The 27,988-nt window shown below is 41.7% G+C and overlaps 2 protein-coding genes across 2 annotated transcripts; one reads left to right on the top strand and one right to left on the bottom strand.

Annotated features, from left to right (window-relative positions):
- The first annotated feature begins 8,435 nt into the window (after positions 1-8,435).
- On the top strand, positions 8,436-11,778 carry LOC111203074 (meiosis-specific protein ASY2-like). Its single transcript, XM_048752207.1, has 5 exons — positions 8,436-9,411; positions 9,477-9,611; positions 9,692-10,359; positions 10,461-10,547; positions 10,618-11,778. The coding sequence occupies exons 1-5, from the start codon at positions 8,436-8,438 to the stop codon at positions 11,776-11,778; spliced, it is 3,027 nt and encodes a 1,008-aa protein (XP_048608164.1).
- A 14,225-nt stretch (positions 11,779-26,003) lies between these two features.
- LOC106354473 (vesicle transport v-SNARE 12) lies at positions 26,004-27,421 on the bottom strand. Its single transcript, XM_013794415.3, has 5 exons — positions 27,152-27,421; positions 26,938-26,996; positions 26,654-26,842; positions 26,399-26,569; positions 26,004-26,312 (listed from the first exon to the last, which is right to left on the bottom strand). Exons 1-5 carry the CDS (start codon positions 27,246-27,248, stop codon positions 26,160-26,162), a joined length of 669 nt encoding a protein of 222 aa, XP_013649869.2. The 5' UTR covers positions 27,249-27,421; the 3' UTR covers positions 26,004-26,159.
- Positions 27,422-27,988: the final 567 nt, after the last annotated feature.

Genomic DNA, 27,988 nt, shown 5'->3' with positions numbered 1-27,988 from the left:
ATATATTGGACTTTATGAATAAAAACTAAAATTAAACAAAATATTAAGTAAAAATAGATTTTTAATAGTTGAAAATATAATATTTTTTTATTAAAAGTATCTAGAGTTATGCTAGTCAAAAATATTTTCTAACTATTTTATCAAATATGCTTATGGTAAAATTAGTTTTAATAAGAAGATAATTTAACGTTTTAACAATAAATACCAATTATATTTTGTGATTTGTTTTTGAGTAATCATGTTACATAAGAAAACATTTTATAAATATTTTTAAGGTTTTCTAACTATAAAATATTTTTAGCCAACTAAAGATTATTTTTCAACTAAGCTATTTCGGTTTTCTAACGGTTTATTAGCCAACTAAAGATTATTTCTGTAATTATATAAGAAAATAGATAGATACAAGGAACATATTTTTGTTAGTTTGAAAATATATTTTATGTTCCTTAAGATTATGTTCTAAAGGAAATGTTATTTTTCTTATTTTCAAGATTGTTTTTGTTAGATTTTTTTATGAAATCACATTATATATAAATATATTTTATTATTTGAAATTCGTTTTTCATAAATTTATAAATTTTTATTTTCATATATATGTTATTTGAAAAATTGAAAAGTAAACTTCTAATCAATATAAATTATTATATAAAAAGGAAAAAATAATTTTAATAATGATAATTAGATTAATATTTTTAATTCACTAAGGTTCTTTGTATTATTTTCTGTAATTATATAATAAAAAAATATTGATACAAGGAAACATATTTTTGTTACTTTGAGAATATATTTTATGTTGCTTAAGATATGTTGTAAAGGAAATGTTTTTTTCTTAATTTCAAGATTATTCTTGTTAACTTTCTTTTTCTATGAAATCACATTATATATAAATATATATTTTTATTTGTTTTTTAATAAATAAAAAAGAAAATTAATTTTTAATAGTAATTTGATGTAATATTTTTAATTTATTAAAAATACCTCTCTAATAACCATCGTAAGAACTTTTGGAAATTAACTTTTTAAATAATATTTAGAGATACTAAAGATGACATATGTAGTAGATCTTACATATTTTTTGAATAAAGGAAAGATGACATATAAACCGCTTAGGAAATTTTGGAAAACAAAAAAAAAAAACTTTCCAAAAAAAAAAAAAAAATTTGGAAAACAAAAAAAATGAACAAGTTGGAGCATTCGGTACGTGAAAAATAAACGGTGCTCGTGGGATAGTCGAACGGACAATGACGTGAAACTCACTCTCATGTGCTACTTTGGGAACATATTACATGTTTCTATAACCTTTTGTTCCTTACTTCGGGTTGCTTCAGGCTTCCGAAGGCCACATCATTCATATCTTCTGAGAAGCGATGCTTTTTTTTTTTGTTTCCTTATCTTAAGGATAATCTTTTAAGCTTTCTACTTTTTAAAAACAATTCTTTTGAAATTTGTTTTTGTGTGGCTCTAGAAGCGATGCTTTTTTTGTTTACTTATCTTTTTTTTTTTTTTGTAACTAATGTTTACTTATCTTAAAGAGGTATGTATATATACTCTACAGAAATAAACGCTGATATTAAAAGAGATTACAAACAGATCGAACATAATCACTTGAAAATGCCAGTTGTTTACTTGGTGGGTTGGCTTTCTCGGCTAGCCTAGTAAGTTCACCTTTAGGATTATATAGTCTGGTTCGTCTGTATTATAACTTGTAAGACAGTTGTGTAACTGCGTTGCTCGAGTGCTCGCAAGGCAAGTTGACTTTAGATTCCTCCAGTCCCCGGACGATTCATATTATTAAAGAAAATTACTGGAAAACTAATTTTAATTTCTTTTGTTTTCAAAACTGGAAAACTGAATAAAAATATGTTTAGGAATGTTTTTGTTTTAAAATAAAACTAGATTCTGACCTGTCCTTTGAAATGATGGATATTTTTTTTTTTGAGAAATTTAATTTTTTATGTTTGTGTTATTTTTTTGTAATCATATTTGTGTTTAATATTAATTTAATTTAATATAATTTTTGATGACTATATTAAATATATCAAATTGCATAACTATACACTTGTGCCATATGCATTTCAAAAATGATTTTTAAACTATATTCCTAAAGTTTGCAACATATTATATTTTCTTAGTAGTTACCTAACATAATTAGTCAAGAATATTCGTACCAAAATAAACCTGACGGAGAATCGATCCAAAAATCAAAATCTCATACTCTATTAGACTTGGCTTACATACTTGAATGGTTCTTAAAGTGTTATATCCGAAAACCAATATCAAATCCAACCCGCACCAAAAATCGAACAAAAGTTTCGAAAAATGTTTGAAAAAATAATTTTTAATATATTCTGTTAAAATGTATATATATATATATGTAAAAGGGTAATATGGTCTTCACTAACTCCAAGTAAAATCACATTTAATAAACAATTTTTAATTGGATAACCTATTTAAACCCCATTAAATTGAATGAGTTTATATGAATATTTATTTCTATTAAAACTTCACTTAAACTCCGTTAAACCCTATTTTAACATCATGTGCTTTGTTAATTAATAAACTTAATGTCTATGTAAAATATTTAAAATTTTAATAAATTAATGTCTGGTTGAATAAATCCCAATTTGGAAAAACTGGTGTTCAATTGTATTTTTGCTAAAAATATATGTAAAATATGATTACAAACTGTAAATGGGAATGCTTTTATATCGATGTAAACAGATTTGAATCATACAGGGACAGATTTGAATAGAGTCAATCAGCTTCAAATATTTTAAATATAAATTATATATACCATTATTATTAGGCTCGTGTAAAAACTGTCAAAAAAAATATAAAGCAGTTTTAATATAACCACTTTTGATTTTAGAAGTAATATGTGGTTATTAAATTGCCACTACGCAAAGAAATAGGGAGTAACGTTTTTTTACTTTACAACGAGAGTTACTAGGTGTTTTCCTGCACAATGTACAGTGATAAATTTTTTAAAAGTTAAATTATATTTAAAATGAAATTTATTAATATTATATATTTTATTATTTTTGACTAATATTTAATATAAAGTTGATTATTTAAGCATAAAATAAGCAAAAAATAATTTTGTTTATTTTAAATTATATTTAATAATATATATTTAATATATTTTAAATTTGAATCTTAGATAAAAAATTTATCTATTTATTTTTGTTAAATGTATTAAATCAACTTGTATAAAATTTCTAAAAAATCATATAAAAATTGTATAGTTATTAAAAATTATAGCTAAATAATATTTATAAAATTTGTAGATATCTAAACGAAACTAATGAAATTACGATTAACAATTTATTAATATTTTAAAAAACATGTAGAAAATTTTGAAAATATTAGTAATAAAAATTGTATAATTATAAAAATACAATTAAATAATGTATTTCGAAATTTATAATGCATATTTCAATATATTTATTTTAGTGATGATTTATGAATTATTACCTACGTTGCACGGAAGCTTCATCGGACGTCCGCTTCCCGCTTCGGAATCGGAATCGGAATCGGAACCTTGTGGAAGCTTGCGGAATCTCGCTTCGAAAACGTTTCTAAAATATTCTCTTTAAAAACCTGTTGGAAGCTTATGATTCCGTTTTAGAATCACGCTTCCGTTTAAAAAACAAATACAATGTATATCAATAAAATATAAAACCATAGTTTTAATCTATATAAAATAAAAAAAAATTAATAGTAATGAATATTGAGTTATAAATATACAAATATCAAAAATAATACTATAAATTATCTTTATGCATTGAGATTTTTTATTAAAGATATAGCACATATTGAAACATATTGTGTCAATTATTTATGAAGATTAAAAATAATTAATATAATATTTTTTGTAAACATAATTTATGTGTATTTTTACAGTTTTAATATAAAATCATTTCAAAATTATTATAAATGAATAAATGTTTTATTTCAAATTTAAATCATATAATTTTTAGTCCTAATTTTTATGAAAAATTTACACACATATATATATATATATATATATATATATATATATATATATATATATATATATATGGAAATACGCTTCCAACACGTACCCGCTTCCTAATATTTTAAAACTTCTCGCTTCTGCGCTTCCTTACGCTTCCGCTTCCACGTACCCGCTTCTGTTTCCATGTAACATAGATTATTACCATATTTTAAAAGTTTACCAAAAATATAAATCAACATTAAATGTAATGTATTAGTTATTGCCATATTCTATAAAATTTACCAAAAATATATGTCAGTAATAAATGTGATTGTCCATGTCATATTAATTATAAGCAATGCCATCAATCTTGTTAGCTATGTCATCATTGTTTTTGTAAAAATGATTGTAGAGAGGACATGTGACAAAATCACTTCGCAAATATAGTCTAGGGAATATGCAGTTACATAAAATAAGGAGTTGTATTTAATTTTTGAAAGAGTAAAACATGAAAATAATTAGTTGGACATAACATTTATCAATTGGTCATGATCCTGATTTAATAGAATAGATCAGAGTGTTTTAAAATTTAATACTCCCTCTGTTTCATTATAAGTGTCGTTTTAGGTTTCAACACACGGATTAAAGAAACAATTAATTTTGTATTGAAAATCGAAAATGACACTTATTTTGTAACGAAAAAAATTCTCTAAAACGACACTTAATACGGAGGGAGTATGTAACATTTGAGTGAAGTGGAGTTTGAATGTTTCTTTTTCCAGCGCTTTTGCATTTTTTAAGGGAGAAAGTTGATTACCATATCTATATATATAAAGTAGATTTTTATCCCTTCTCATGACAAGTGGTAGGGGACTTTTGCGACACGTGTCCCCTTTTGTTTTTTTAATATTTAAGGTCCTTATTCTTTTAGATTATTGTAATTTAGCTCATCATTTTCTAATTGTGTACTATCTAATCATTCTCACATTAACAATCATCATATTTTGAGAATCTACTTTACTGATCCTTACCATTCAAGAAATAAGTAAAATAATATAAATATATCTATATATATAAAGTAGATTTTTATCCCTTCTCATGACAAGTGGTAGGGGACTTTTGCGACACGTGTCCCCTTTTGTTTTTTTAATATTTAAGGTCCTTATTCTTTTAGATTATTGTAATTTAGCTCATCATTTTCTAATTGTGTACTATCTAATCATTCTCACATTAACAATCATCATATTTTGAGAATCTATTTTACTGATCCTTACCATTCAAGAAATAAGTAAAATAATATAAATATATTTTAAATGTTTAATTTATTCACAGCTGAAAATAGCATAAACTTTCATTATTTTCTTATTTTTACTATTTTCTATTATATCATTTACAAATTATATATTTATTTTAGTATTAAAATCATAAAATAACCAAACTAAGAATAAGATACTAGAGCACAACAAAAAAAATTAAACCTAAAACCTCCACAATCACTGAGAAAAACAAAATGTCATAGTAATACTAACTCAATAAGGGTCTGGAACTGAAAGAAGATCAAGACCGAAGATTAATTTACCTCATTGTAATATAGAGTGTCTTGACTATAACAAATAGAAATATAACAAAGTAATCCCCCTAATATAAAGAAACTTGACCAAACACCAACGAAATCATCAAACCGTGGAGCCGTCATTGAGTTATAAAACACATCATATAAGTCAAATCACCAAAACCTAGATCTTAAGAACCAAGACGAGCAGAGACTATTGATGGTAAGCCAACGACGAGGAAGACAACATCAAAGACGACTAAATTATGACCCAACCCAAGAAGATGTAATTCCTAACATCATCTGAAATCTAAGGAAGAAGAGGAGCAACCAATATTGACTGGAATAGCCTACAACGCCGTGAGAAACAACCTTACAATTGAAACCTCATAAACCCAATCTACAACAAATACAAAATAATCTCAAAGTGGAGAAGGCAAGGAAGAACAAGAGCATGAGGTGAGTCTTTTCTGGTGATGGTGAGAAGCACCATACACTAGAAAAGTAAACAAAATACATAGATGGTGACAGTTTATTGTCAAAATACGGAGAAAAGGCAAAAAACATCTTAAAAGTTATAATGTTCAAAAATATGAAAAAAAGAATAAAAAACAATTTTGACGCTGAAACCTTTAATTTAGAATCAACAAATGACTAAATGCAAAGTTGTTGAAATTCAATATGTATTTACATTATAGGCTAATTTCACTACTAACGAATACTATACACACAAAACACATTATTGAAAAAAACAAACACAAAATATATTAACCTATCACTACTACTATATAACACAATAAAAATACCAAATATTGCTCTTAACAAATCAAAATGACCACATAATTACATTATCCAAAAAATTATATTCTTACCAACAAGCGTAACTATTAAAAGGGTCAATTGCATCGAATAAGCGCTCAGAGAGGTCCGATTCTAGTGTGTTTCATATGAGACGTGTGTTACAAGCTATATAACTTAGAATGAGTTGGATACCAAAGAGAGTTTCGAAAAATAAGAATCAGCTTGCATAGCATCGAAAACGAAGTATAGAATACCTACAATTCGGTAGGGACCGTCCCATATTTATTTGATATTTCATCGATCTAAAGACCCATCAGGCTATATTATGCCTACATTACTTATATCGCAAGGGACCAATAATAACAAGTGAGGCATACTAAACAAAAAAAGCTCAATAATATAAACCCTAACCCTTCTTAGTTCTTTTTTTCTTTTTCTTAGCTTTCTGACATTTATAAACCTTGAAAACATCCAAACACTAACAGAAAAAAAAAACTAGTTTGATTCGTTAGATTCTTCTAATTGTTCTAAAAACACTTCATGTTTCGTTAGAGCTCATTGTTTTACTATCTCCAAAACCAGACAATGTCTAAGCAATGCCTTGTCTCAATCATCCAGAAGTAGATGTCTACATCCATGGCAATATATCTGGCCTTGTCGTTGACGTTAACTCTGTTATTTTCTTTTCATTGTAAAAAACTGAATAGAGAAAACAGAGTTTGGAGGGGGAAACGAGTGGAAGCAGGGGATTACATGGCTTGTTTCTCATAGGCGTGAGGTGGCGCTAAGCATTGATTCTGAGTGGAGGACGGGTGTTCAGTCCAAGAGTATGGGTTACTGTTGCTAAGAAGGCCAAGTCCAAGTAAGCTCAGCTCTGTTGTTCTTTATTTCTCCTTCTCTTTTGTGTGGATCGTCTGGTTTCTTACATAGATTGTAGCTGAACTGTTTAGTTTGAGATTGGCAATAGAGAAACTGTTTGAGCTGGAGACTATGGATATGGTAGTGTTGGGCTTGTTGAGTTTGTCTGTTTATTAACAATGTTCATCTTCGTTGTTTGTACAGGATTCGGTTGATTAGAATGATGAACTTAGGAAATGGGGTGACTAAAGACGTTTTTATTAGGATCAACACAATGGGTTACAAGACTGATCAAAGGTAAGGAGACAAGATCAAAGGTTTAAACGACAAGATCCAAGAGATGATTAGGAAACCCTAAATCTAGCCGCTTAGTGTGTGATGTGTCCAAAAATCCTTCTTTCGTTGCCTCCTCCTTCTCTCTTATAGTGCCCTTGTGCGTGATGCCCTAATCGCGCTTGTCCTTTGGGCCTTGTCGCCCAAAGGCCGAGTATGTGGGCCTTGGTACTGTTTCGTCCAAGTCGAGTATAGCTGATCGGCTTAGCTGACCGGCTTAAAGTACTCTAGGGTCGAGCCGACGGCTCTAGCCGCTAAGCCGACTAAGCTCGATCGACCTTGTCGGGCTAGGGCCTGTTATTTGATGGGCCTTGTGGAGGGATGTAATCCATCTCCTACAATAAGTCCCCCCCCCCAGTTCACTTGTGAGCGGCTTGTCGGTCTCAGTGAATTTGCGGGTCAGGTTCGTTCATATAACAGGATCTAATGCCGGCGACAGCTCGTTTTACCGGTATATGGTTTTAGTCGCGTGCCGCGTCTAGTCGCTCCGCGTTACGTCTTCTCACGATGCGTTGTGTTTTACTCGGGAGGTAAACTTCTCGAATTAGGAGCCCAGGCGGTCTTTGGATGGTTAACTCTGTTGAGTTGGTTCGGGCTAGAACCGGAGATTAATTTCGGTCCGGTTTCTTGATTGAAAACCGGTTTGGGCGAGAAACCGAACCGTCGCGAGTAGGCTTTTGGGCATTTAGGCGGCCTTTGAAACCCATTTAGGCCTTTGTAGACCTAATGATGATGCTTCGAAGAATGCGCCTCGTTTTTGCTATAAATAGGCGTCTCTCCTTTGCTTTCGTCATTCTTCTCTGCAGACTCAGGTATTCCACTTTCTCTCCCTTCTCTCTACTTTTACTTTCTCTCTCTAGATAAGCCTTCTGTAGCGTAGGGTTTTCTGCTAGCGATCTAGCTAGTTTAGTCGTCCCCCCGAGTAGAAAGGATATGGCTTCAGGGAATCGGTTATCGCGCGAGGAGAAAGGGAAAGATATAGCTACCTCTCCGAGCCCGGCTAGGGATGCGGACGGGGGTCCGTTGGAGGATTTCGACATAATCCATCGTGATGCTCTGCGGGATACGGAGAACATGAGCCTTTCCCAGCGTCTTCTGGTCGCTGACGCCCATAGGCAGTTTCGCGAAGAAATCGAAGGAAACATTGAGGACGAGGGTAGAGAGGCGAGTGGTTCTGAAGCGCCTATTTCTGAAGCGCCTAGCCTTGTTGTGAGACCCAGGAGACGGGCTCATCGGAGGGGTCGTATCGACCAGTCAGACCGTCTTCCCGCTCCGAGAAGCGTTCCGTTCGACGAAGTAGACTGCCGTCCTGTGATATATCACCCTGGTGGAATTTTCGAAGAACTACCTTCGCTGCCTCCCGAAGCGTTACGCGACCCGCGAGTTCAATCATGGGGAAACGTTTTCAGTTCCTGTTCTTCCAACGAGACTGTGAAGAGATTGCTAAGGGAGAATGGTGGCGCAGGAGTCACCTTCCTCATTCCGTCAACCGAACAGCGGCCGTGGTCGCCACCGGTTGGTTACCAGTGCGTGTACGAATCTTACTTCAAGGATCAGACGAAGCTCTGGTTCCCAATCCCCAGACTGATCACGTCTTACGCGTTTCGTCGGGATATCGCGATTTCTCAGCTGCTGAATGGGTCGCTGCGCATAGCTGTCATGTTGATGGTTATGGCAGCGAAGATGGATGTTTCGATGAGCGTGAGGGTGTTCGAGGAGCTGACTTTCACGAAGGCGGAGCCTAACGGGATCTTTTCAATAAAGATGCGAGCGAGTTACAACGTCTTGACCGGTCATCCCAACAAGACGCAGGATTGGCAACGCGCATACTTCTTCATTAAGTCCGACGAGCATGCCTTCGAGGAGCCGCCGGGGGACGATTATCGCGTTTTATGGAATCAGCAACTTGGTAGAGATTTGTCTGTTTACTCGTATTCTGGTCGATGGTTCTGATGTTCCCTTTTTCTTTTGCAGTTCGTCATCCCAATACAATTGCCTATCCTGAGAAATTCTTTGAAACTGCTCAACTGATCGCGACGCATAGTCATCTCAGGTGGCCGGATCTTAGTCGTGAGTGGATACGTCGGCAGCAAGCTAGGATCGCTAGAGGTAAAATTGCTGTTCACCTTAGAGAGATGTTCTTGAACCTTTTTCGTAGTCTTCGTGTCTGATCTCTCTTTCTTATACAGTTGATTGGGAATCGAGACTTCCTTGTGTACTCGGCCCCCGCAAGTCACGTCTCTCCCTGTTTACTCGGAAACAACAAAAACTCCTTAACCAAGCTAGAAAGATGGAGGGAGTTCCCGACTTGAGTGCCCTGTTGAAAGGGAAGCTTCAAATGCTCTCAACAAAGTCGTCTTCTGCCGGTGCCTCAGAAGTCAGGCCTGTCCCCGTAGATGGAGATGTGAACTCTGAGCCACCAGCTCAGAGTTCCCCAAAGAAGAAGGCCAATAAGGCCAAGAAAAGGAGTGTCCCTTCGGAGGAGGCACCATCTTCTGCTGATGTCTCTGAAGTCGCGGCTAAGAAGAAGAAGAAAAAGGAGAGCAAGAAAAGGTCTCGTGAGGAGGCTTCTGTTGAGGTTTTGGAGACCTCAACTGCCGCGGGGAATGATGATGCGGAAAGAAACGATCCAACCAACTCTACTCGGGGATCGCCTGAGGAACGTCCCAAGAAGAAGTTGAAGAAAAAGACAGCGGAGGATGATGGGACTTCAGCTCCCGGGATTCCTTCTGGAAGTGGGGAACCGGCAACCGAAGCCGGAGATGGCTCACGGGATGAATCTCCGTTAAGTAAGGGAGCCCCTTCTTCTTCTGCGAGGGAGACAGGTGCGGGAAGCGGAGGTTCGCTTCCGCAGAAGGCGGGAGGAGGAATTCGCTTCCGGATCACGTAGAGTTCCTTTACGACGAGGCGACTCCGTTGGTTCTGAATCCACTTCAATGTGCTGAACTCACCCGTCAGATCCGTGGAGGGACCAAAGAGTTGCCGCCGATCGACGACTTATACTTCAAAAAGGAGTACATTGACGCGGCTATGGCGGGCAGACGGGTAAACTCGCTTTTCCCTTATTCCCCTTTTCTTCCTTAAAAATTTCCTAAGTCTTTATTGCTTCATGCAGAGCGACGAGAGCATGAATTATCTCGTTGAGAAGTACGACAGCACCTTGAAGCAGACGATGGTCCAGCTGGGCGCCTCGGAGAAGCTCGCACGGACCAGGTTGGGCGTGATCGAGAGGTTACGTGCTGAAAACAAAAAGGCCTGCGACAAAGCGGCCAAAGAGAAAGAGGTCCTCCGAGTCAAATTTGAGGAGTTGGAAGACAAATTGAAGTCTGACCGTCTTGCGAAGAAGGACGCTCTACGCGAGAAAACTCGCTTAGAGCGGTTGGTCGCTTCCCTCGAGAAGGAGAAGGCTGAGCTCGAGGGAGAGAGGGACGCTGTCGTCGGGACGCTGGTCAAAGAGAGGCAACGCCTGAGGGACTCTAGGGTTCAGGAGGTCACCCGCGAAAGGATCAAGGTTCAAACGGCTATGGCGGACAAGTCTACTCGCTGCGTAGGTAAGATGAAGGGATATCTGGATCGCCTTAACGCGCTAGAGAAGGCCAAAAATCTATACGGGCAGGCTTCAGGAACAAAAAGGTGCCTTGAGATGATAAAAGATAGCGGGGTCGAGATTCCGCAGAGTATGATCAACATCTTCTCGCAGCAGGAGAAGATGTATGAGGCTGAAGTCGCCAATCTTTACCTCGAGCCATTCTCTGAGGATGACTTTGCTCTCTCTCCTCTCAACCTCCCTTCTCGATTTGTAAGTGAAGAGCTCATGGGGGTACTCGACCCGTACGGATCGAATGTTGGCTTGATTGGCCAGGAATCGGCTTCCCAGTTGATTACTTCCCACGAGGCGACCGAAGATCCAGTCGACGAGCCGGTGGTAGATATTACTTCTGCTCTGTCAGAGCATATTGTCGTTCCCGAAGGAACTGTCATCGAGGAACGTCCTGACGGAAACGATCCCGAGGAAGCCGGGGACGCGATTCAAGCAGACACGGGAGATGTAGCCACCGAAGATCCGGCCCTGGTTTCTTCATCTGAGGAGCGAGAAGAGGACGAGGTGGGCGAGGAGGAGAACAGGTCGCTACCGGCACTTATCGAAGAGACGGTTCCGATCCCATCAGTTTCAGACCCTCCTGCTCAAGTTGAAGACCTTGGCGCTCAAGCCGTTGAAGAGGAAACGGTTGAACCGCTTGACCCGAGCAGAGACGACCAAGATGTCGTCGTTTGATCTTGTTGTAATATTAGAATGTTTTCATCGGTGGTCTTGATAGACCTTGTTGTTGTATTTTAAGATTCTTTTTGTGTTTCTCATTATTTATTTGCAACTCTTTTAAGCGATTTCGGTTATCTGTTGTGTTTGGAAAACATCAGATTTTTGTCCTTAATCTTTTGCAAATAGACAAGTGATGAACCGGTAATTGGTTTTACTCGGTTGTCATCATGTTTCGATAACAAAGAGTTGAGTATAAGAGTTGAAGGTTCTTCTGTCCGTTTCCTCAGTGACAATTAAGTAACCGGGTAGCTAAGCCGTTACATTTTAGTCGAGAAAAGGCAAAGATTCACTCTGTTTAGTCGGTTCAATGCTTAGGCATAGGTGAATCGCGACTATTAAGGTCCTGGAGCCAAGTGTCTGATCAGGACATAGCTGTAAGCAAAGGAGCGTGAGTGTCCGCGTGTCCTCTGCTGGAGGCACGGGAGTCATTCGATGTGAAAGTCATTATTTATTCGATTGAGAGCTAGGTAAGGTTTTGACTTTGGTTTTGTTACAGCTGGACCTGTTAAGGCTGCCTACGTACCTCGGTTGAGGATCAAGCCATTCGTAGTTCGTTTTTCCCGAGTAAAAGTGGCTGTGAGTGGCGCATTTACTCGGTCGAGTAGAAGTGACCACGGGGGTGCATCTACTCGTTTTTTTTTTTTTTTTTTTTTGTGTGGAAATACTTCTACGAGTAGAAACGTCGTAGGTGCATTGAGTTCCATGATCGTGGGACTTCTTCGCCGCGCGACGTTTGGAGTCTGTATACGCCAGGCTTGACGACTTTAATGATTTTGTAAGGTCCTTCCCATCTGGCGCCGAGTTTGCCGGCGTTTAGCTCCTTAGTGTTTTCGAACACTTTGCGCATGACGAGGTCGCCGAGTTCCAGGGGTCGTGCGCGGACCTTTTTGTTATAGTAACTTTCTATCTGATGTTGGTAATTCTGGATGCGCAGCAGGGCCTGATCTCTTCGTTCTTCTATCTCATCGAGGGCATCAAGTAGCATTTCCTTGTTGAGCTCGACGTATTGAGGCATCTTGGAACGTCGGAGGCTTGAAACGTTAACTTCAGCGGGAGCCATTGCTTCGACACCGTAGGCGAGGGAGAAAGGTGTCGATTTAGTTGACCCTCGCGGGGTTGTGCGGTGGCTCCATAGGACTCCGTCGAGTTCGTCAGCCCAGTGACCCTTTTTCAGGTCCAGACGCTTCTTAATACCATCGATGATGAGTTTGTTGGAGGACTCAGCCTGACCGTTACCTTGCGGGTAACGAGGAGTGGAGGGGCTTAGTCGTATGTTCCACTTGCCACAGAACTCCTTGAAATTACCTGACATGAACTGAGATCCGTTGTCGGTAACAATTTCATAAGGTAGACCATGGCGACAAATGATGTTTTTCCAGACGAAACCGCGGACTTCTTTGTCTGTGACTTGGGCGTATGCTTCAGCTTCAATCCATTTAGTGAAGTAGTCGGTCAGGACCAGGATGAAGCGTCTTTGGCGGGAACAAGGAAGCGGTCCTATGATGTCCATCGCCCATCGCATGAACGGGTAAGGGGCGGTGGTTGTGCGCAACATCTCGGTTGGACAATGGATGCTAGGTGCGTGTCGTTGGCACTTGTCGCAGCTTCTCGCGTATGACTCGCAATCAGCGTTCATCGTCGGCCAAAAGAAACCTAAGCTCCTTACTTTGATTGCTAACGCACGTCCGCCCGAATGATTTCCGCCAGCGCCTTCATGTGTCTCAGCCATAACCCTTGCTGTCTCGTCGCCATGGATGCATTTGAGGAGCACTTTACTCGCCGTCCATCGGTGCAGTTCATCGTCAAGAACGACGTAATGGGCGCTGCGGGTTTTTAGCCGGCGAGCTGCCCATTTTTCTGCTGGGAGTTCCCCCCTAGAGAGGTAGTCGATGAACTCGGTTCTCCAATCTGGGCCAAATCCGTCGTCGTCTGGAGCAACAGGCTCGACGACCTGGGCGACGAGGGTTTGGTCGGTCAGCATATCGATGCTTGGTTTCTCGATACGATGTATCGGGATTGTTCTTTTCACTTGATCATGAAGCTTGCTGCCAAGGGCAGCAAGGGCGTCGGCTCAGACGTTCTCGCCTCTCGGAACTTTGATGAGTTCGAAGAATTCGAACTCTGCTGCCAAGCTTTGCACTATTTTGAGATAGGCGTCCATCCGATCGTTGCGGGCGTCGTAGTCGCCACTGAACTGACTGGCGACTAACTGAGAGTCGCAATAAGCGCTTAGTCGTTTAGCTTTGACGGCTTTTGCTAAGCGGAGTCCTGCGATCAGAGATTCGTATTCTGCCTCGTTGTTTGACGCGGGAAAGCCAAAGCTGAAAGATTGTCTGATTAGCTCGCCGGTCGGGGACTGTAATTGGACTCCGGCACCTGCTCCTTTGTTGGTCGACGATCCGTCGACGTGCAATGTCCAGTTTGAGCTTGGGAATGTGAGATCTTGCTCTAACTCTGGGGCCAGTTCGACCAAGAAATCGGCAAGGACCTGGGATTTCGCTGCCGTGCGGTTCTTGTAGATGATATCGAGCTCGCCGAGTTCGATGGCCCACTTTGTAAGTCTGCCGGATCTGTTAGTGTTCTGGAGTATCGTTCGGAGAGGCTGATCAGTCAATACTTCCACGGAGTGCGACTGGAAATACGGTCGTAGTTTTCTCGCTGCTTCAACAACTGCCAAAGCCATCTTTTCTAGAGTTGGATACCGCGTCTCGGGTCCTGTCAAGCGTCGGCTCGTATAGAAGATGGGCTTTTGCTCGCCGCGGTCTTCTTTTACAGAACGCTGCTGACTGCAGCCTGTGATACTGCGACATAGAGAGATAGAACATCGCCGACGTCAGGCTTAGCGAGTACCGGAGGTGTAGTCAGGTACTGTTTGAGCTGAGTGAATGCTTTCTCGCACTTTTCGTCCCAAATGAACTTTTTATTTCCTCGCAAGAGATCATAGAATGGCAGGCACTTGTCGGTGGATCTGGAGATGAATCGATTTAGAGCGGCTATCCGGCCTGTGAGCCGCTGCACTTCTCTGCTGTTCTTCGGACTCGGGAGGTTTAGGACCGCAGAGATTTGCTTTGGATTCGCCTCGATTCCTCGCTGTGTGACAATGTAACCGAGGAACTCGCCAGAAGAAACCCCGAAAGTGCACTTTGCTGGGTTTAGCTTCATGCCGTACTTGTTGAGCGTTTCGAAGCATTCTTGTAGATGGCGGAGGTGATCGGTGGCGTGGAGCGACTTAACCAGCATGTCGTCGATGTACACTTCCATGGTGGTGCCCAACTTATCTGCGAACATCTTGTTCACAAGCCTTTGGTAGGTTGCTCCGGCGTTCTTCAGACCGAATGGCATGACCTTGTAGCAATAGGTTCCCCTATCTGTGATGAAGGCCGTCTTCTCGCGATCATCCGGGTGCATCATTATCTGGTTGTATCCGGAAAAGGCGTCCATGAAGGTTAGCATCTCGTTTCCAGCCGTGGACTCGACTAAACGGTCGATGTTGGGAAGGGGGTATGATGTGCCTCAGTCCGAGGAACTCGACCATCAGGAAGATCAGGACATTCCAACCGAGGTTCATCGTCCCAACCAAGGCCGAGCTGTGTACCGGATCGATCCACGGATGGACGGGAAGGAGCTTAGACTAGATCCTCGACCTATCAGCCGAACTGACCGTACGGGGTCGTCTCTCTCTCGGACAACTCGCCAATCTCAGACTGACGGTCAAGCCAGAAGCAACTTAGGCCGAGCCGAACAAGAAACTGGACGCGACTTCTCTTTTCTCGCACGTTTGGAACGTACCGACCGTATTGACGAACTGATCGATCCATTTGATCAGTTCATACACTTTGATCATCCAAATCCCTCTAAGGCACAGATTCTTCATCTTTCAGAAGACTTGGGACGCTTATGGTCGAAGATGGTTCAGGAGACGGACAAGACGGAACAGACGGACCGGCCCGCGACCGTCCTGCTCTTGGCCGCGGTTCAACCAGCCGAAGGGTCACTTTGACCAGTCCGAAAATTGAAGAGTCTTTCTTCTTTGTCTTTCAAAATTCTAGTCAAATGTCTTTAATTTGATTTGTCTTTCAAACTTCTAGTCAAGTAGCCCCTTTGTCTCCTACTTGTACTATAAATAAGTGTTTCATTCCATTAATAAAATCAGATCATTTTGGATTAAGTTTCTGAGTTTAAACTCTCTGTTCTCTTTAGAACTTGTTTTCGATTGTCTTGGTGAGTCATATCCGAGCAATTCACTTCTCAACTAGTTGGTCTTGTGAGTCATATCAAGCAACCAGTTCGAGATCTTCCTTGGCGGACTTGTGAGTCATATCAAGCGCCTTTGAAGTCGGGAATATCAAGGGAACATCCGCAACCCTTGTGCGACCCAACGTTTCATCAGTTCTCCTTTCCGGAGTTCATATCCAAACGAATCCAGTCGAGGGCAATCCGATCTTAGGGTCCTTCAAGTGGTATCAGAGCCACTCTTCTGGTATTCTCTAGCTCGATCCATCTTCTCATCTCCCATTTTCTTCTAAACACTTCTTCATCTGTCTATCTTGAATCCGGGCCCCTCAATACCATCCACTTATTAAAAAAAAAAAAAAAGAAACAAGCAAGATCCATATTATTAAAAAAAAAAAAAAAAAAATGAAAGAAAGAGTTTACTTTGTGGATTGGTGGTGGAAGAGGAAGCCTGCTGGCTGAGGAGAAATCCAGCCTTTGAGGAGGTTAAAACGGATTCTTTCAAAACAAATCTCTTATCTTTCTATCTTTAAAGTTCCCGTGTGTTTTGCTTAAGTTTGGCCATCCAGATTCCGAGATCTGTTCTTCATAGAACTTTGAGTGGAAACTTGAGTGATCACTTTTAAATCGAGAGAAACACGTGTGTGGGTGAGGAACAAACACTTGAGAGTGTGAGTTTTTAATCCTAACGTTTTGTGTTTAAGAAAATTTCAGGAACCATGAGTAGCCATGAAGAACAAAACCGTCCCGGAAATTCAGTTGCTGGACTGTCTAATCTTCAGATGCGAGCTTTGAATGATTCTTTTTCTAACCTTATAAACACAGGTCTAGAGCAGATCCATCAAAGGCTTGACGAACTTCAAGTAAGTCAGTCCCATCCGAGATCAAGGACAAGAACCAATCAGCCGCGAAGGAATACCCGGTCAGATGATGAGTTTCCTGATGAGGACGCCCAAGAGGACGAGGTTAGATCCGCTTACCGGCCTAGAAGAGGTCATAGAACTCGAAACCCAGGTGATGTCAATCCATTTGCTAGAAACAATCGTACTGATGATAGTTTGAACGGATTGAAATTGAAAATTCCACCTTTTGATGGTAAAAACGATCCTGATGCTTTTCTAGAGTGGGAAAGAAAAATTGAGCATGTCTTTGATTGTCAAAACTATTCTGAACTTAGAAAAGTAAGGCTTGCGGCCACTGAATTCTCTGGCTATGCTATTAACTGGTATGATCAAGTGTTGACCCACAGGAGGAGAACAGGTGAGCGACCGATTGAGACATGGGATGAGCTTACCTTGTTGATGAGGAAACGATTCGTGCCAACCCATTATCACCGTGACCTTCACCAAAAGCTAAGACGTTTGCTTCAAGGAACCAAATCTGTGGAAGACTATTATCAAGAGATGGAAGTTTTGATGACCAAAACGGACACAGATGAACCTTTGGACGCCACTATGGCTCGCTTTCTTTCAGGCCTCAACCGTGACATCCAAGATCGTATGGAGCTTCAAGAGTATGGAAGTGTGGAACAGATGCTACACAAAGCCATCTTGATCGAGCAACAACTCAAGAGAAGGAGTTTCTCAAAACCGGCCACTACTTCTAAGCCGGCCTACTCTCCTAAACCGGCCTATGCTCCTAAGCCAAGTTATCAAGACAAAGGTAAGTCTCCTATCACAACACATACTGCCTTTAAAACTAATGTTTCCACTCGTGATGACAAAGGAAAGGCAGTAGACGACTCAAGCCGAGCAAGAGGATTAGATGTTTCAAATGTCAAGGGCTAGGACATTATGCCAAGAACTGTCCAAACCAGCGTGTGATGATTCTCTTGGAAAATGGTGAAGTTGAGTCCGAGGATGAACAAGAAAACAAGGAGGATCTTGGTCCTATCTTTGATGAGGAAGAGGAGTCCTTTGACTACCCACATCACGGACCATTACTTGTGGCTAGGCAGGCATGGAACGATCCCATCTTCGATAAAACGGACGGCCCCGCGAACGGCCACACGGACAACGACCATGACCTGTCCTTTGATTCAGATTCTGAGCCGATCTTTGATGATGAAGATAGTTTTGACTATCCAGCTCATGGACCACTACTGGTCACTAGACGTTCCTTGAGTGTTCAGCCCAAAACCGATGAAAAGGAACAAAGGGAGAATCTCTTTCATTCTCGTTGTTTAATCTCTGAAAAAGTTTGTTCCTTGATCATTGATGGTGGGAGTTGTACTAACGTTGCTAGTGATACTCTTGTCAGGAAATTAGGTCTAGCTACTCGACCTCTTTCTCGTCCTTTCAGGTTGGAATGGCTCAATGAAACTGGTGAACAGTATGTTAAGGAGCAAGTCACGATCCCTCTCACCATTGGTCGTTATGAGGACGAGATTGTGTGCAACGTCCTTCCCATGGATGCTTGTCACATTCTGTTGGGACGTCCATGGCAGTTTGATAAAAGAACCGTCCATGATGGTTACACAAACCGGCACTCCTTTGACCATAAAGGAAAGAAGATCACGCTTGTACCACTCTCGCCCTTGGAGGTCCATCAAGACCAGCTCCAACTTAAAAAGAACCGTGAACAAGAGGCCAAACCAGACAAACCTGAGTCCTCAACCCGGAACTCCAACTTCTTTGTCAAACAAAGTCAGGTTAAGAAGTCTCTTCACTCTCAAAAGCCCTTTCTTTTACTTGTGTACAAAGAATCTCTGATGGCTTCTACTTCTTCTAACCTTGCACCGGAAGTTCCGAGTGATTTGCTAGATGTCTTGCAGGATTATTCGGATGTCTTTCCAGATGAAAACCCAAAGGGTTTGCCACCAGTACGAGGGATTGAACATCAGATTGACTTTGTTCCGGGTGCGTCTCTACCTAACCGGCCAGCTTACAGAACCAATCCGGTGGAGACCAAGGAACTTGAGAAACAAATTGGAGACCTTATGGAGAAAGGTTACATCAGGGAAAGCCTCAGTCCTTGTGCCGTTCCAGTTCTACTTGTCCCCAAAAAGGATGGATCATGGCGCATGTGTGTGGACTGCCGTGCCATCAACAACATTACGGTAAAGTATAGGCATCCCATTCCTAGACTAGACGACATGCTTGATGAACTTTACGGTTCATGTGTCTTTTCTAAGATAGATTTGAAAAGTGGCTATCACCAAATCCGAATGAAAGAAGGTGATGAATGGAAAACTGCATTTAAAACCAAGCTAGGATTGTATGAATGGTTAGTTATGCCATTTGGTCTTACTAATGCACCTAGCACTTTCATGCGATTGATGAACCATATCTTGAGAGCATTCATTGGTCATTTCGTGGTAGTTTACTTTGATGATATTCTTATCTACAGCAAGAACATGGATGAACATAAGAAACATTTGAAATCTGTCCTTGAAGTTCTTAGAAAGGAACATTTGTTTGCTAACCTTGGAAAGTGTTCTTTTGGCACAGATCATGTGGTCTTCTTAGGTTTTGTTGTAGGTGCTGAAGGACTTAGAGTGGACGAGGAGAAAATCAAAGCCATCCGAGACTGGCCAAGTCCAACTAACGTGAGTGAAGTAAGGAGCTTCCACGGCCTTGCCGGGTTCTATCGACGGTTCGTTCAAGATTTCAGTACCATAGCGGCCCCATTGACCGAAGTCATTAAAAAGAATGTTGGGTTCAAATGGGAACAAGCTCAGGAAGAAGCCTTCCAAATCCTTAAAGGGAAGTTGACTAATGCCCCTTTACTTGTTCTTCCTGACTTTTCTAAAACGTTTGAGATCGAATGTGATGCTTCGGGTGTTGGTATTGGTGCAGTTTTGATGCAGGATAGAAAGCCTATTGCTTACTTCAGTGAGAAGCTTGGAGGCGCCACACTCAACTACCCAACTTATGATCAAGAGTTGTATGCTTTGGTAAGAGCTCTTCAAACATGGCAACACTATCTTTGGCCTAAGGAGTTTGTTATCCACACGGATCATCAGTCCCTGAAACACCTTAAGGGTCAACAGAAGCTGAACAAGAGGCATGCCCGCTGGGTTGAATTCATTGAGACATTTCCTTATGTCATCAAATACAAGCAAGGTAAGGAAAACGTTGTGGCTGATGCCTTGTCCCGAAGGTATACTCTTCTTTCAGCCCTCGAAACAAAACTTCTCGGTTTTGAATTTATCAAAGACTTGTATGCTTCTGATCCGGATTTTAAAGAAATTTTCAACAAGTGTTCCAGAGTGGCTTATGGCAAGTATTATCGAAACTCGGGTTTTCTTTTCTATGATAACCGTTTGTGTGTGCCCCAATGTTCTTTGAGGGAATTGTTTCTCAGGGAATCTCATGGAGGAGGTCTTATGGGACACTTTGGAATCAAGAAGACATACAAGGCCGTGTATGATCATTTCTACTGGCCTAGCTTGATGAAGGACGTAGAGAGAATTTGTGGCCGATGTGTGGTGTGCAAGAAGTCCAAAGCCAAGGCATCCAATCACGGTTTGTACTCGGCCTTACCTATTCCTTCTCATCCTTGGATTGATATTTCTATGGACTTTGTTCTTGGATTGCCTAGAACTAAGAATGGCCGAGACTCTATCTTTGTGGTTGTCGATAGATTTTCGAAAATGGCTCACTTTATTCCTTGCCATAAAACTGATGATGCTGTACAAGTTGCTGATCTGTTCTTTAGGGAAATTGTGAGATTGCATGGAATGCCTAAGACCATTGTTTCTGATCGTGATGCTAAGTTTCTTAGTTATTTTTGGAAAACTTTGTGGTCTAAGTTAGGAACGAGATTGATGTTTTCCACAACTTGTCATCCGCAAACTGATGGTCAAACCGAAGTTGTTAATCGAACTTTGTCTGCTTTGCTTAGATCTTTGGTCAAGAAAAATCTTAAGTCTTGGGAAGATTGCTTGCCGCATGTTGAGTTTGCTTATAATCATGCTATGCATTCAGCTACAAAGTTCTCTCCTTTTGAAGTTGTTTATGGTTTTAATCCCTTATCTCCACTTGATCTTTTACCTTTACCTTTGAGTGAAAGAGTTAGTACAGATGGTAAAAGAAGGGCGGACACCATCAAAAAGCTTCATGAGCAAGTTCGAGCCAACATTGAAACCAAAACCGAGGGATACAAAAGATATGCCAACAAGAAGCGAAAGGAGTTGGTTTTCCAAGAAGGTGACTTGGTTTGGGTTCATTTGAGGAAGGAACGATTTCCGGAAGAAAGGAAGTCCAAACTTATGCCTCGAGTCGACGGTCCATTCCGGATTCTTAGAAGGATCAATGATAATGCTTACCAGCTTGATTTGGAAGGTAAGTATGAAATCTCTTCAAGTTTTAATGTTTCTGATCTATCTCCTTTTCTGGCAGATAATCCAGATTTGTGGACAAATCCTTTTGAAGAGGGAGGGAATGATGTGCCTCAGTCCGAGGAACTCGACCATCAGGAAGATCAGGACATTCCAACCGAGGTTCATCGTCCCAACCAAGGCCGAGCTGTGTACCGGATCGATCCACGGATGGACGGGAAGGAGCTTAGACTAGATCCTCGACCTATCAGCCGAACTGACCGTACGGGGTCGTCTCTCTCTCGGACAACTCGCCAATCTCAGACTGACGGTCAAGCCAGAAGCAACTTAGGCCGAGCCGAACAAGAAACTGGACGCGACTTCTCTTTTCTCGCACGTTTGGAACGTACCGACCGTATTGACGAACTGATCGATCCATTTGATCAGTTCATACACTTTGATCATCCAAATCCCTCTAAGGCACAGATTCTTCATCTTTCAGAAGACTTGGGACGCTTATGGTCGAAGATGGTTCAGGAGACAGACAAGACGGAACAGACGGACCGGCCCGCGACCGTCCTGCTCTTGGCCGCGGTTCAACCAGCCGAAGGGTCACTTTGACCAGTCCGCAAATTGAAGAGTCTTTCTTCTTTGTCTTTCAAAATTCTAGTCAAATGTCTTTAATTTGATTTGTCTTTCAAACTTCTAGTCAAGTAGCCCCTTTGTCTCCTACTTGTACTATAAATAAGTGTTTCATTCCATTAATAAAATCAGATCATTTTGGATTAAGTTTCTGAGTTTAAACTCTCTGTTCTCTTTAGAACTTGTTTTCGATTGTCTTGGTGAGTCATATCCGAGCAATTCACTTCTCAACTAGTTGGTCTTGTGAGTCATATCAAGCAACCAGTTCGAGATCTTCCTTGGCGGACTTGTGAGTCATATCAAGCGCCTTTGAAGTCGGGAATATCAAGGGAACATCCGCAACCCTTGTGCGACCCAACGTTTCATCAGTTCTCCTTTCCGGAGTTCATATCCAAACGAATCCAGTCGAGGGCAATCCGATCTTAGGGTCCTTCAGGGTAGCTATCCTTTGGGCAAGCTTTATTGAGGTCGGTGAAGTCGACGCAGACGCGCCACTTGCCATTTTTCTTTTTGACGACTACCGGGTTTGCCAACCACTCAGGGTAGCGAACCTCAGCAATCGAACCCGCGCCGAGTAGCCTGTCAACTTCTTCGTTTACGGCCTTAGACCTATCAGGGCCGAGCTTGCGTCTCTTCTGCCGGATAGGCTTGAAAGTTGGGTCGACGTTTAGTTCGTGAGTTGTTATAGTAGGGTCGATGCCTTTCATGTCTGCCATCGACCAGGCGAACGTGGACACGTTCTTTCTGAGGAAATCCAGGACTGACTGCTGCATTTCGTCGGAGAGGTATGCGCCAACTCTCACGGTGCGACTCTTGTCGGCATCATCAATAGGTAACTCGAGAACCTCGTTTTCATGAGAGTTGGCTTTTGAGGTTGGAGGGGACACTGAGTTAACGGGTAGTGACGTTCGTTGGAGTTTGACTGTGGCGACTAGGAGATCCCTAGCGGCCTTTTGGTCCCCGCGCAATGTTTTTATCTTCCCATCCGCGCCGGGGAACTTGACGCACTGATGGTAGGTGGAAGGGACAGCCTGCATCGAGTGTAACCAAGGGGTACCGAGTATAGCGTGATACGGAGCTTTTGTGCTAACGACGGCAAATTTGACCGTTCGAGTAACGCCGCATGCGCGCACCGGGAGGCGGATCGTTCCCAAGATAGTTTCGGATGACCCATTGAATCCTGTTAGCGTTCTGGAGGACGCTTTTATGTCGTCGAGGTCGACTCCCATCTTCTGCAGAGTTCCTCGGAAGATGAGGTCAACGGAACTTCCGGTGTCAATAAGGATCTTGGTGACATCGTACTCTCCAATTCCAAGGACGACGAGGAGGGGATCATTATGGGGCGCGTGAACACCTTCAGCGTCATCTGGTGAGAAGGTTATCGGGGGATGACTTGTCGGTTTAGTCGGCCACTTCTGGGACGTTGCGACTTGTCGGCGATAATCTTTCACGGAACGGACTGAGTCGCCACTAGGAGAGCCTCCCATGATGACGTTCAAAGACTGTTCCGTTTGTACTTGCTTGGAGTTCAGTAAGGCGCGGAGGTCTGTGGGTACGCTGGTATCAGGATGTGGAAGTTGAGGCTGACCTTTAGCTCGCTCCAACTGTCGTCGTACGTCTGTTGGTTTTGAACGGTTGAGCTTTACGCGGAGATCGCCTGCTCTGGCATTGAGTTTATCTCGGAGGTCGCTAATTGGGCCTTCGTTGTTGTTGCCATTGCTTGTCGAGATGCGCCGAGACTTCCGTGCATCCAGCATCGTCCGGAGATCTCTGCGAGTGGAATCGCCTCCATTTTCCGGTTCGAGCTTCCGTTTAAGGCTATCTCTCAGGTCTCCGAGTACGGGTGACTCGTCGTTATCTTCGTCGGACGACAAGGATTGCTGAGAGAGTATAACCTCAATGCGTCTGCGATTAGCCGGATGCTCTTCGTCGGCTGAGGAGTCTCCCCCGCCGTTATCCCTTGGGGTTTCTTCCTCGTCGTCTCGTTGCGGAGCGTCGTTTTGTCGACCTTTGCCAGTGGCTTTGCGCTGGGCCCTTCTTTCTTTATTCTTGCTCCAGCTCTTGCCGTTCTTTGGTTTGGCTTTCAATGGCTCAAACTTAAACTCGCCGCTTGCAAGGGACGAGAGGTAATGTGCGTAGAGAGATTTGCATTCTGAGGTATCGTGTCCTTTGACGTCGTGATACTTGCAATGTTTGGTGAGGTCGACGGTCCGGGAAGGACCTGCTGCTGATCCGGCTCCCGCTGCGGGTTGGGTGGTGCAAACAGAATCGACTTTTTGGTCGGACGACTCGAGTTCTCTAACCCACTTGTTCCACCCCTCTCCGCGAACTACGAGAGTGGAGATTGGTGTGTTATTCTCGTTAACGACATACACGTAACCGTCTTTGCGACCGTTTTTGTCGTTTGGAGCGTGTTGGCGCGGTTCTTGTTGCGCATTTGCGTTCTTAGCCACTGGAGCCTTGGGCGCGCTCATCTTGCTGAGGATTGCGTTCGTGTCCTCCTCCATTCGGATGAAGTTATCGGAGCGTGCGATAGCGTCTTGGAGCGACTTAGTTGGGTTCTGGTACAGGTCTTCTCGGAACTTGGAGTGGACCCACAAGGTGTTGCGCAAGGCGTCGATAGCAATTCCGTCTGGGATCTCAATCTTCGACACTACGGCTTTGAATTTCTCCATGTACTCGCGCAAGCTCTGGTCCTTTTTCTGATTGAGGTTCCATAGGCTGGATGCGGTGGCGCTGCGCTTTGTGAACATGATGTATGTCTTGAGAAAAGCTGCTGATAAGTCGCGGAAACATCCGATTGAGTTCTCTTCCAACTGGGAGAACCATGTCAGGGCTTGCTCGTGGAGAGTCTCGACGAACAGCTGGCAGTAACCTGCGTCCCTTTCGTCGTCGGGGAGTCGAGCTCGCGCCATGGCGATGTTAAAAGCGGTCATATGTTCCACCGGGTCTCCGCCGGGCTTATACTCGGGTAAGCGCAGCTTTTCTATCTTTCCGAGTTGGACGCTAGTTAGCGCGCGAGTAAAAGGAGTACGCGAGGTTGCGGCGAGTACACTCTCTATTTGCGGATCTGCGCTGGTTACTTGGTGGATCTTCTCTCCCATTTGTTGAAGGCTGAGTATGAGCTCGGCGAGCTCGCGTATTGTCGTGAGATCTGAGCCTGCTGGGAGAGCGTCTGCGAGAAGGGCTTCGTTAGGCTCCGAGTCGTCAGAGATATGGTCGACTCCGGTTGCCGTAGGGTTTGTGTTGAAGAGGCGGCGGCGTATCTGCTGGGGACGGCTCGTTTGTCCTTCAGGAGCTGTGAGCGCCGCGACCAACGCAGCGAGTTGGTCGTTGGTTGTCTTTTGGACTTCGTCTTGGCGAGCGAGTCGAGCCATGACGGAGTTCATGAAATCTGAGGTGATGGGCGGCGCGGCCGCAGGCGTAGGCGTCGGTTCCTCGCCTGGGGCGCCGAAGGCGGCGTCGTCTTGAGCCATGTAGATCTAGAACGTTGCTTTAGTCTGCCCCACGGTGGGCGCCAATTGTTTGTACAGGATTCGGTTGATTAGAATGATGAACTTAGGAAATGGGGTGACTAAAGACGTTTTTATTAGGATCAACACAATGGGTTACAAGACTGATCAAAGGTAAGGAGACAAGATCAAAGGTTTAAACGACAAGATCCAAGAGATGATTAGGAAACCCTAAATCTAGCCGCTTAGTGTGTGATGTGTCCAAAAATCCTTCTTTCGTTGCCTCCTCCTTCTCTCTTATAGTGCCCTTGTGCGTGATGCCCTAATCGCGCCTGTCCTTTGGGCCTTGTCGCCCAAAGGCCGAGTATGTGGGCCTTGGTACTGTTTCGTCCAAGTCGAGTATAGCTGATCGGCTTAGCTGACCGGCTTAAAGTACTCTAGGGGCGAGCCGACGGCTCTAGCCGCTAAGCCGACTAAGCTCGATCGACCTTGTCGGGTTAGGACCTGTTATTTGATGGGCCTTGTGGAGGGATGTAATCCATCTCCTACATTCGTGTTAAACTACAGAAAATGTTTCAGTTTCAGACAGCAGAGAGAGAACATGTACCACTTGTAATAGTAATATGTAAAAAACATGTCATAACACATTTTTGGGTCATACAAGTGGAAACCTGCTGGAGAGACAAAGAGATTCAAGCGCATTACAAAGGAAAGTACCATAATCTTATACACAAATGGCTGAGAGCATATTAATGAGAAAGTTTGAATGAGATGATGAGGATGATGGCTAGAATGAGAGCAATGATCACTGAAGTAACGATCCATTTGTTCCTCGTTATTCTTCTTGACATCGCCGTCAAGACCTTCTTGCTCTTGTCAATGGCCTCATCCACACCATGAAGCTGCAAATCAAATAGGAAAGGTATTGATCTTATGGTTGCCTTGATACTATAGAGTAACTTTATTGCTGTAATGTCTGGGACCATACCTTGCTGTGGGAGTGGAGGAGAGTTTGGCGCTGCTGGCTGAGATCTTGAAGAATGGAGACACCAAGCTCTTCAGTCTCCATCATGGTCCTTCTACTCTCTCTGATTCTGTCGCTAGACTGGTCCAGCCTCTCTACGGACATTGCCAATCTCTCTCTTTGATCAGCAGAAACCTGGAAAGGAAAGACTAACTCAAGTTTACTCTCCTCTGCATAGAGAGAACTAACAAAGAAAGGAAGCAATGGATCGATGTATACGGAGAGAGGATCAGCCATTCCAGATTCCATCAACTCTTCGCGGGCAGATTGATTAACATCAGGAGAAGAAACCCTTTTGAACTCCTTCTTGAGTTGGTTGAGGTCAGACTTATATTCTCTGAGTTTAGCAAGACAAGTAGCCTTAGCACTCGGCTGCAAACTCCTAGCCTCAAGGTCCATTTTTCGGATCTTTTAGAAAAAATAAATATGTTATATCACAAGTTTTGTTGTCTCTTGTCTTGTGTACAATAAAAACAAGAAGAAGTGAAATGGTAAAAAGTTACCAAGACATCAGCTTCATCAATCCCAGATTTGATCTCACCAAGCTTCCCTTTCTTATCATCTGCCAATAAATAGTTCATGGATTCACCACTCTTTAATCTAAAGATGTAAACTTTGAATCCCAAATCTCAGATAACAAAGCTAATTAATACAAACGAAAAAGGTTGGTGATTTGCAGGGGAAAATCAGATTAGGATCGTGACAAGATGAGAATACCTCCGTGGGGGAGAAGGGAAGCTGAATTGGATTTTCGGGTGAGATTAGTTGATAGCTCGCAGTACTGCCGCTCGTACCCTTCGAACACGTCGCTCATCTTCTTCTTCTTCTTCTTTGATTGGATCGAAAGAGGTGCGCTTGCTTCTCTCCTCCCTCCGCTCTTCGCTTTCCCAAAGCTTAGATACAATATTATTTCCTCTTTCAGATCGTCCAGGCTCTAAACGGTGCGTCTCATTGCTTCCTCAATGTTTGTAATGTCTTTTACTATTTCAATTTTTTTAAAACAAATCATGATAAAATAATAAATCTAGCAATTTTAGATTGAACTTTTATGTGCACAAAAAGACTGATTTTAAAAAAAAAATCTTATGCAAATAAAAAAATGCTACTGAAACACTTTATAAATTAGGATAACACGAATTTTTGTTGAAAGATGAGTATTCTTTTAGAATTTTTGATCAATATGATGTATTTTAAAAATATTTTTCTAAAACCTGCTATTTAAGGAAAGTTTTTATTTTTATAGACAAATATTGTAGACTTGGGATTGACATTTAGAAATTAGGATAACAAGAATTTTTGTTGAAAGATGAGTATTCTTTTAGAATTTTTGATCAATAGGATTATTTTTTAAATAATTTTCTAAAACCTGCTATTTAAGGAAATTTTTCATTTTTATAGAGAAATATTGTAGATTTGGGATTTTGATTTAGAAATTGGGATAAATAGAGTTTTTATGTTAGATGTGTATTCTTTTAGAATTTTTGATCAATAGAATAATTTTTTAAATAATTTTCTAAAACCTGCTATTTAAGGTAAGTTTTCATTTTTATAGAG

The sequence above is a fragment of the Brassica napus genome, chromosome A2, assembly GCF_020379485.1.
Source record: "Brassica napus cultivar Da-Ae chromosome A2, Da-Ae, whole genome shotgun sequence".
NCBI classification, from domain to species: domain Eukaryota; kingdom Viridiplantae; phylum Streptophyta; class Magnoliopsida; order Brassicales; family Brassicaceae; genus Brassica; species Brassica napus.
The sequence above is the reverse complement of the archived record's forward strand: the minus strand, read 5'-3'. Positions and strand labels throughout refer to the sequence as shown.